The sequence below is a fragment of the Chenopodium quinoa genome, unplaced genomic scaffold (assembly GCF_001683475.1).
Source record: "Chenopodium quinoa cultivar QQ74 unplaced genomic scaffold, ASM168347v1, whole genome shotgun sequence".
Lineage (NCBI taxonomy): Eukaryota > Viridiplantae > Streptophyta > Magnoliopsida > Caryophyllales > Amaranthaceae > Chenopodium > Chenopodium quinoa.
Window position 1 is genome coordinate 3,950,648 of NW_018743405.1, and position 11,347 is coordinate 3,961,994.

At 31.8% G+C, this 11,347-nt stretch overlaps 1 protein-coding gene across 1 annotated transcript; it reads right to left on the minus strand.

Annotated features, from left to right (window-relative positions):
- Positions 1-316: 316 nt before the first annotated feature.
- On the minus strand, positions 317-7,387 carry LOC110738994 (uridine kinase-like protein 1, chloroplastic). The gene is made up of 14 exons (XM_021919443.1): positions 7,094-7,387; positions 6,892-6,983; positions 6,682-6,751; positions 6,411-6,529; positions 5,335-5,431; positions 5,085-5,164; positions 4,582-4,776; positions 2,936-3,019; positions 2,775-2,835; positions 2,227-2,287; positions 1,673-1,766; positions 1,512-1,584; positions 758-840; positions 317-675 (listed from the first exon to the last, which is right to left on the minus strand). The coding sequence occupies exons 1-14, from the start codon at positions 7,275-7,277 to the stop codon at positions 529-531; spliced, it is 1,440 nt and encodes a 479-aa protein (XP_021775135.1). The 5' UTR covers positions 7,278-7,387; the 3' UTR covers positions 317-528.
- Between the last annotated feature and the right edge of the window lie 3,960 nt (positions 7,388-11,347).

Genomic DNA, 11,347 nt, shown 5'->3' on the forward strand with positions numbered 1-11,347 from the left:
TAATTATACATCTATGTTGGTTCTATCAAGATAGTAACCAAACAGTAAATTATCATGGTTAAACGCAAAGTTAATCCGTGATTCAGAACGTGCATATTATACAAAATAGAGCAGTATCAAGTTCAGCAAATCCAGAACCTAGTTCAACCGGGGATCAGTATTCAGTGATGGGGCGTCTTAGTCGATCCTTGAGATTTTTCTTTTTCCTGACTAAAGTATAATTCATGTATACTGCATCTAGACTACCACTCATTAAGTTGAATGGTCTTCTTCACTCTCATAACATGCAGAAATTTGATTAGACTGCTACCTCATATCAACAAGAAAACTCAGCACTTCAATAAGAAAGCAGCATCAACCATTTGGCAACACGGTAATGCTTTTTCAAAGTTACATTCGGAATACAATTTAAGTATTTACTAGCATATCCAAACACATTTGTACATCAAATATATCCTAATATCTCAATAGAGTTCAATCAGCAATTGTGTATCAGCAGAACTAATAAACTTCCGTAGCCCTGCATCTTTAATCATCAGTACCAAAATAACGATCCCCAAATTCTCCCAAGCCAGGTATGACACGATATTCTTCATTCAATGCAACATCAATCTCTGAAGTGACAATCTTCAAGGATGGGTACCGCTTGCAAACACAATGAACACCTTCAGGTGCCTACAGTTTACCAATTCAAATGTAAAGTATTAGTGCATTATTCCAGAGCCAAAGGTTATAGTCGCTGTTATAGTAAACTTACGGAAATAAGGTTCAGGAAAATAATATGGGCTTCAGGAACTCCCTTCTGTATAAGCAACTCAATTGCTTGGCAAGCAGAATTACCTTCAAAAATTCAATTGATCAGTGAGTTCTAATGTTAGAACAACAAACCAAGGCCATGTTCGACAAGAGCTTACAGGTAACAATAAACAATTTTGACTCAGCGAAAACACAACAGAAAGCATAAAGTATTCACTAACATGTCAATATAACTACTCATCCTGTGAAATTTGAGCCAGGGAAAAGGTCCACAGAATACAGCTTAGCAAAGTAATCTACAGCGTAAAACATATTTACTTGATCAAGCATCACCACAAATTACAATGAATACAGCAAAAGGTAATAGCATCTTCAGATATTTTATGAGCAGTGTAGTAAGTGAAGCATTTCCTGTATTACAAAATATAGTCTCAAACTCACAACAGGAAAAATTCTGAAATTGCATTTAGTACAATTTTCTTTTCTTTTTATTTTTTCCAAAAAAGAACTCAATTAAGCTAATTATTAGCACTTTAATTCTACTTGGAAAGTGGTCCAAACAACAGCAGGAATAGTTTATTTCACCCAAAAGCAGTGTTTGGCAACATAATTTTCTCACATGAAAATGCAAATTATAGAATGACATCCTACTTTTCAATTTTAAGAAATAGGTTGCACGGCTAAAGATGCACAGCTAATTGACATCAATATCTGGTTCTTGGAAACAAAGCAGTATATACAATACATAATAATACCTGTAGCAAGGACAGGATCTAAAAGCAAAACATGCCGTTCTGATATATCCTTCGGGAGTTTCTCATATATAAGCTGTGCAATCAAAATAAAGCTGTTGTTAGAGTTATAGCTAGAAGAAAGAGATAAACAAAATCATTAAACAGCAATTAAATATGAAAACCTGCTGCCCATCGTCTCCATCTCGATGTATAAGTATCTTCCCAATCTTTATTCCCTTGCAACATGCACGTAATGCATTTTCCATGCTTTCACCACTACAGTTTTTAAATAGTCAATATGTGTAAGAGGAAAATATAGAAAAGAAAAAAAGTGGAAGTGATCATGATGCAAGCAATGACAGACATTGCACTAAAGAAAGATTAGGCATTGACAGCAATAAAATTGCTTCAAATCAGTAAGAAATATGAGATAAACGTTAAAATATTACAACAGGCAGAGTTTTAGTGAGCTAACTACCATAAAGCATTAAGAAAACGAATAATATATTGTTATGATGATGCCAGAAAACTATTAACTAATACTACTTTGGCACTATATTCAGCTATATTTATATCACAAGCATTCAGACATCACACTTCATTCAAAACATAAAGAAAGATAATGAAGGCAAAACTATAAAATTATAAAACAAGAATGCCTCATAAAAACAATCACGAGATCATTGGTTATGTATCCATAGATGTCCCATTTATCAAATTCCTGTAGCACGCTCACCTTCTAACAATAGATACCCCACACAATTTTTTGCAAAAATCCACTCCAGTATACACTGACCCTGGAAAAAAAAAAGGCAAAATAAGCTAACTGGTATAATAAATTAGAGTGCAATTTAGTTCAACCTTCGCAGCACCAAACAGCATTTTGACCAACAATCAAATATACTTGGTAATTGTCTTGAAAGCCTTTGTTGGTGACTTGGTTTTCGTTCTCTTCCACCAAATAACACTTAATGACAAGCAGCCCAATTAAGATTTTTAGAGTTCTTACTCCAAGACTATACCATCAGTTTTCATGTAATAATATAAAATTTTGAGATAATTGTTCATCATGAGCTGCTCCTTGCTAGCAACTAACTCAAACCACCACCTAAATTGCAATGGAATGGTCGTTTTGCCAGCAAGTGATTTAAAGTCCTGATTGACTGGGAGCAAAAATAAGCAGGGTGGGGTGAAATCTTGAAAACTACAAACATATTTGTTACACCTCAAGCTATGACTAATATTAAAACGAATTTGTACTAATGTTGGTACTAAGCAACACACCTGTGGGAGTCATTACTTGCTTCTCAGTGAATGGCAAGTGGCCAAGACCATGCTCCACTACCTGATATATAAATGAATTTGTACTTATCTTGGTAAAAGACTCAATAAGACTATTTGGATTACAGTAAATCTATATTACAGACAGCCACAGAGCAGATTACCAGGCGAATTAGCCGATCTGAATAGAAAACAAAATCATGCTTTGATATTTCTTGGTCTCGAATGAGCGTATGCATGCCCCGAATCTGGAACATATTTCAGCATAATCAGTGTACAAAAAAGTTTGCATTAAATCCGATGCAAGAAAATCTCTATGTATCTTTTACAGTACACAGCTTGATGTAAAATGCACCCCTGGTAAATTTTGTTGCAGACTACATATTACAAAGGCCGAAAGGAAAATATTGGTGATGAAAAAAAAAAAAAAAAAAAAATTCAAGAAGAAAAACTAAGAATTCAGGATTTAGGAATAATGAGTGATTTTACTAGAAAAATATTTTAAAATTATGTAAAAATTGAAAAAATAAATGAAACCCTTAATCTTTAAAATCAAAAGGCAAAAGTTTTCCATTCAGCTATAGGTTTTATTATGGCAAAGCAAGCTTAAAGTTTAATATAATTTAGAAAGAAACCTTAAAAGCAAAAATGCTATGAGTCAATAGTTGATTACTTATGTGCTTCTACAAAAGATATTTTTTACGAGATACTTCCTCTGTTTTGGCATGTTACATATTAATTGCACCATTTCCCTATATGGAATGCTTTTTTCACTTTTTGGTTGTGTTCACACAGAATTCCCTAACTACCTGTGTTCACATATGATAACAACCATTATTACCCCACCTCTTTTATCTCTCATTTGTTTTTTTCACATGGGCGCTTTTGACGTACTCCATCTTTTACACTTTTTCTTAAATCCCGTGCCCAACCAAAATATTTTTTTTAAAAAAAAAAACAAAACAAAGGAAGCAATTAATAATTTAATGTCCTATGTATGAAGAGTAGCCTACTAATTTGGGATGTACGCAAATAGAAATGTAGCCTAATAGTGTGGGATGCTGGGAGTGTGGGACCGTGGGGTATTATACACTTCCTCTTTCTTTTTTAGATGAACTGAACACTTAAAAATTTAAACTATTCACAGACTACACAACTTTTTATGATTTATTCCTAAGAAAAAACACGGTCATGTGGTATCTTGTTTTCAAAATTTAAGTTGTTTTTTTTTTTATAATTTTTACATAATGATAGTTGAAGATATCAATGTTCAAAGATATCCATTGGTAAGCATGAATGAAATCTTTCATTTCCAAAAAACAAAGGACAGTTAATACCCCCTCTTTATGTTTTCAATTTGACTAAAACCAATAATAGCTCCAATTACATATTTAGTAGAAATTATAAAATCTGATATTCTTAAAGCACTCATTAATATAATCAAACAACACCCCAACATGACTATGATTTTGTTATATATTGTAAAGATTTTATAAGAAAGTTTCTTTAACTTGTGGTTGCAAGATTTCAAACAAGAACATAAAAAAGAAACAAAGGGAGTAGCAGACAGTTGACAAGGGAAAAACTAGAAATAAAAACAATACAGCCACCCGAAACTTATACACGCTAGTTATATCATCACTAACTCATCATACAGATACAAAATGCATTAGTCACAAGCTTTAAGATTTCAAATTACGATTAGCTATCATGGAATTCCACAAACTAGACATTAGGACTTCAAATTTAATTAAAGTTATTTATTGGTAAGCATGAAAATGAAATGTTTAAGGAATAAAGTAAGGTCTACCTGGAAAGTTGATTGAATGACATAGACATTGGGATATATTTTGCACAGATCATGCTGACCAAGCTTTGTGCTAATGTGCTGAACAATTAAATCAATTGCAACATGATTGTCACCTCCTCTTGGAATGATAACATCGGCATATTTCTTTGATGGCAGAACGAAATCATCAAAAGCAGGCTTGACAAACTTCGCATACTGCAAGCAAAGGGCATTTATTAGCATGATAAAAGCAAATGAAATGTACCAACATAACAAGAAACAGAAAATAAACTATGAATAGAATAAGCCAAACAAAAATATTATGCATCATTTACATGACGATCTATTAATATGTCCAATAAATTTCCTGTAGCATGGATGCATTCGCAGCACCAGTATTGTAACATTACCGCCCACAGGATTGACAGGGCAGTCCTACCAGAGGATTCACCAGAAGGGAACTCTATTGTCCAAAAATGTACCACCAATACTGATAAATGATAAGATCAAAGTAAACATCTTGCCTGCTCAAGAACAGAGTTTATGTCCCTACCCCTCTCAACTGTGTCACGCCTGATTCTACGTGCAAGCCTCACATCAGCATCTACATGAAAAACACATGGTTCACACAAAGGAACCAATAAAAGACGTAATAAAAAAGCAATCTAAATTAAAAAAAATTACAACTTAAGGGAATGGTATAACTATTTCAGGATCAAAGAGTAAATAGGTTTCAACTATAACGAATCCAATATTAGGGTAAAAAAAATACACCTGTATCCACGAATATCTTCATGTTCATTAAGTTTCTGACACGTGAATCATGAAATACCAAAATACCTTCCAAGATGATAACATCAGATGCATTCACCTGTCAGATTGTTAACATGAAGTTCATCAAGGGGCAAAATCAGGGAAGTGTTGGAACATTTTTGTTTAAGAGTCGTACGCCTAACTACATAATACTTACTACCCAAAAAATACTCCTCGATTATTTTCTATTGGTCCAATTTGCTTTTTGCAAGTTTCCCATGCACAATATATTAATTAAAATATCCCAAGCTAGATATTACAAAAAATGATCAAAAATACATATATGGAAATTAAAAATTGAGATGAATTTAAACAAATTCTACATAACTATGTTTTGAAGTATTGAAAAATGATTCCATTTGCATTGGAATAGGAGTAATTGTTACTCATTTTTACCCAAATAAATTTGGAGATTTATTTGATCTAATTTGGAGAGTTCAACACAAATAACCCCACTAATATGTATCCTAGTTAAACCAACAATAGGAAATACACTAAAATAGTGTCAGCTACCAATGTTGTTAGCTCAAATGCAAATTAAAAATTCACAAATTCATCAAATGATCACGACTGTTAAATGAACTAAAATTCATGACCTTGGAATAGTTAATCATTAAACGTACTCAGAAATTGAAAAATTTACCAGTTTTTCCTTCCTTCAAATAACATTAGACCTGAATTATCCCAAGACTTTACTTTAATAATGAAGCTGAATGCCGCCGCTCCAGTTATCATGTGACATTTTTTAAAAAAAAAAAAATAAATAAATAAAACTATATAGGCTACAGTTCATACTTCATAGTCATACATATTCAGAGCAAACACTTTTCATAAGTACCATTCATAACTCCAAACTTCCAAAGTTATACAACATCTTTGGAAATCCTATCATGGTTCAGTTAGCATCTCCACCATAAATGCATAAAATGGCGACCAAACAAGATTGATAGGTATATGACTAAAAATTAAATCCCTTCATTAACTTCTACCAAAACCTTAGCACATTATTAAAACCGAAACTACAAACATCCATGTACCTGCCTAAAAGTATCTGTGCGTCTCTGATGTGTCTTGAAATCATATATTGGAACTTGCACAGGTTTTCCTGATTGAAGCTTCTCAACACATTCAAGAAGCTGCTCGGTGTCAAAAGCATCTACATAACAGCCACCAATACTTCAACAAACTTTAGATAAAATAAAATGTAATTCCTTAAATAATAGCCAAACAACAAATAATTCCAAAACTAGTCCGAGCCCATGAGTTACAACACAACGAGCACAAAACGAGGTATAAGGAGGTCATTACCAGGATGATCAAAGTTATACTCATGAACACATTGCAACTCCTCAGCATTCAATCCCCGATAAAATGAATCCTACCAACATAATTGATTACTGATATTTATCAAAACTAATCATCAAGAAAAACAAACAATCCAAATTCCACACAAAACCCTACTCACAATTAATTTTCAAGAATTAAATAAACTCTTAAATTAATTAATAACTTAATTACCTGATTAACAAGCACAACACGATGATCATGAAGTTGTTGAATTATCATATCACATACCGTCGTCTTCCCCGAAGCCGTACCTCCAGAAACTCCTACACAATGAAAATCAACATTCAACAACAAAAACAATTTCTCAAAATAACCAAATTCTATAACAATTAGAGAGAAAAAAAAATCAAGCAGAAATGAAATTGAAAATTACCGATAACAAAGGGTTGATTAGGAAGATCGGAATCAGCTAACAAGGAGGCAGAAGGAGAAAAGGCAGAGGCAGAAGCAGAAGCACGAGGTGAAGAAGTAGAAGAAGGAGAGAGACGAAGGCCAGAGAAGTGAGGACCTGAAGCTTTCTCCATTACATAATCAATGGCGGTCGTTGATTCCGGCATTGTAGTGTCAACTTTTCTCTCTCCTCAAAGAATTGGATTGGTGGAATATGCGGAGGCTTACACCGGGGAAAAAAGAAGTATACAAACGCAGGTTTTGTCGTGTTTAGTGTCAAATGGATTTTAAAAAATGTTGTGATTAGGATGATGTTTGTTTAATTGTTTTCTTCGAGTAGAGTATTTAAATTGGCATATTCTAGTAATTGTCAACATAAATTATGTTGTAAAATAAGGAGAAATATAAAGATTGAGAGGGAATTGAAATGTGTATTCTACTTGTACTTCATATGATGGAGGTATATATATATATATATATATATATATTAGAATAATTGATAGAGTTTGCTTGGAGAATAATAAACTCTAAACTCTAGAAAGTTCTAGAGTGATACAAGATGGACATTCACAAATATGTTTAGATAAGATTAAACCATATATCTAGAATATTCCGGAATGATATAAGGAGCATAATGGTCATCCACACGATATTTCATAACACTCCCCCTTGGATGTCCATTATCGAAGACTGTGCCTCGTTAAAACCTTATTAGGAAAAACCCTGTGGGATAAAAACCTAATGAAAGGAAAAGAGTACAACATTCTTCGTAATACGCTCGATATGCTGCCTCATTAAAAACCTTACCAGGAAAACCCAATGTGGGACAAAACCATGGTCAAGGGAAAAAGAGTGCAGCGCGTATTTTCTCTCCCTGATGAATACATAACTTGAGATCTTCCAGTGCCGCAACAATGAATCCAATATGTTTGGATATCTTCTCATATGTAGTAAGTAAAATATCATATGTTGATCTTCGAATCTCCTAAGCTGAAGTTGCATCTTCAATTCTTCAAGTCTTCATGTGAACAAGTGAAGTGTCTTCATTTCACCATACATGTGTTTATCTCTAATATCATTATTTCAAATCTCTGTTTAATAGTTGATTTATAAATTAAACTTATGCGTTATCACTTCTTCTGGAAGTTGTTAATAATAGAAATTGATGATCATTATTTGATCAAACATTTATTAATAATCATTTAATCACAAAACTTGACATTATTAATGTCATTCTTCAATCTCATATGAATTATAACATATGTAATTATATACATTGATCATGGTTCTTCTGGACCATAAGAAACAATCTCACGCATAAGTATCCCGTTTCTTTAGAAGTTTCGTAATTAACTACACAATAATTTTTCTATGAATACAAATTGTAAATCTCACTAACCCTTATATGCTCAAACTTCAGGTTGAGATGTCACTGATGTATTTACATAGACTTTTCAAGAGTTTGATAGTAATTGCATTATTCTAGAGATAAACTTTGTAGGGCTAGATATATAAATACGTCGTATATAAGTTCTTCAGGAACTCTTCTTACATGATTCATAACGTGCAATTAAATAGGTGTCATCAATAATTTCATTACAATTGTAAGCCAATTGGAATATAAATATCTCTTTCTAATTTTCATCAAAATTGTAAATATGTCTTACTATACTTTGAATGAACATTCACATACACCACATTGTAAGAAACTAATCCATGCAATATGAGATATATAAAACATGATAACATATTAAACAAATTATACAATGAGTAATGCATCTAATTTCCTACATATGCAATAAACTATTAACCTATGACTCACATGCACATGAATATAAGACTCAAAATGATGTAAGACACTGTATAGTGTGGATTTAAAAATCCATATTTCATTGGACTTCGGGTCCATGATGAACTTATGATCATTATCATTATGTCGACATCAAAATGTACATATATTTCAGATCCCTTACTTATTAGTCCATTCCATTATGCTTATGCATATTATTCATCGGTTCCATTATGTACCGGTATCATAAAATTCCTTTATCTTACATTTCACATGCTATTTTACTATGATTTCTGAATACATTTCTCATTGGTACCATCATAATTTTTTCTTACATCATAGGTCATCTATTATAATAATTCAGATATCTATACCACTTTTAGGGTATTTCATACACTATGGTATTTATATACTATTACACTATTAGTGTCAACTGCACTATCTTGCCAAATATCATATCTATTAAACATATCTTTATTTTGGAATCGATCATATACAACCTACACTTCAGGTGTAGTGATTCAAGTACAATTGACAAGATTTTATCTCAATGTATACACATAATTAATATGACCAAAATGTATCTTCAACGCTATGCAACATGAGTCATAACTGAATACAAATCAAATCATAAATGTGCAACATATCTTGATAATGTATATACAAAAGTTGGCACATATATAACTTTTCAAACTACCATTATAGGGATCATATTTATTATTTATTTATTTTAATTAATTTTTCCAACTTTTGCTAATTCGTTCTTCTCCCCCTAAGTTGGTAAAATATCTCATTTATAGGGGTATCTTATTATATACCAACTTAGTAGACAAATTTGCATTAATAAAATTCACTTCATTAGGAGGATCAAAATCAAAATTTATCTCTTCTGGAGAACAATTTCAATGAAGAATTATTTATTCATTAACTTTATATTTCATGTGTATTTATTATTAAATTTCAATAATATTTTCTCTTTTGGAGATCAATGTCAATGGGGAGACATATGTTGTGCAGTTGTACGTTTTTCTTTCTTCTCCTATTTCATATGTGCTGACATATAATAGCCCAAATCAAAAGAATTGTTATACAAGCATAAATCACTTGCTCGTAATTCTAGTAAGTGATGATCTTCTGGATCTTTAAAGACTTAAATAGTATATTTGGTGAGCTTCTAATCGCTTGATAGTTGACAATAATATATAAGTTATTTTGGTGAACTTCTGGTCAACCATTACTCCTTTATATAAAAAAATCAAAACATATTAAATCTTGAAATTTTCATCAATACAAATTATTATAACTCAAAATCCAAATATAACCCAATCTCAATGTTACGTCTTGTCATTCAATTCATTTTATATATTTAACATTGAGAAAGCGTCAGCACATTATCAAATGAAACTTCAGGTTTCCATTGCGGGTAATTATTATTAAACCCGGATGGCCTAATTTAATTATCACATCCAATTACTTCTCTAAATTTGAACTCTGGTCAGTTTTCAACACTAGTGATCACTTTATTAAACTTACTATATGCATGGCCATGAATGTCATGTGATTTTAGAACACCAACATGTGTTTCTTTATACAATTGGCAAGACAATCAATTAATATTTTATCCAATAATTACTCATACTCTACTGGAGTTTAAACTATAAACTTGATACATGTTAATCTTATTGGATATTTCATACTCTTCTGGAGTCTTTTATATAATCATGAAACATATGAACTTTACTAAAAGTTATTTCTTCTAGAAATATAATGATATTTACCACTTCCTCAAATTTGTCATTATCAATAGTGACTCCTTTCCTTTTCAAAGATACTTAATTATCTTTAGAAACTATTGATTTATCATGCTTCAGGCATGCTATATGCTCATCAACAATTGATGTTGTACTCTTAGGACATCAATTTTAAATTAGAGCATTTACAACTAGTATATGATAAATGTGATTTGTCTATATCCATCTTCAGGATGGTATCATTTCAAAATATTTAATGAACATGTGGCAACTTCTATTAAATAAATCGTTGATATTTAAGTTATTGTATGTATCAAACTGACCATCAATATATTTTATTATTTATATGCAAGGGTTACATACAATCTCCCCCTAATCCTTGCAAATGGGGGTATGGAATGAATCAATCCAACAACCTTTAAAATCCTTGCAACTTTTAAGCCATAAATTAAGACATGACATAATCAGTCCGAGCTTTAATCAAAACATACCTTATTCGATCCACTCAACTATACTAGCCAAATTAAAATTAATCTTTGGAAACATAAGTAAACATGACATTGTGTTTATAGAATCACGTTAGTATGTAGTGGATATCTAAGCAACATGCTTTAGCTTTGTAGATCATGCACATTTCTTTTATGTTCAAGCTAGGAACTTTAAGTCTATGTGTGTGAATACTCTTTATAAATATAAG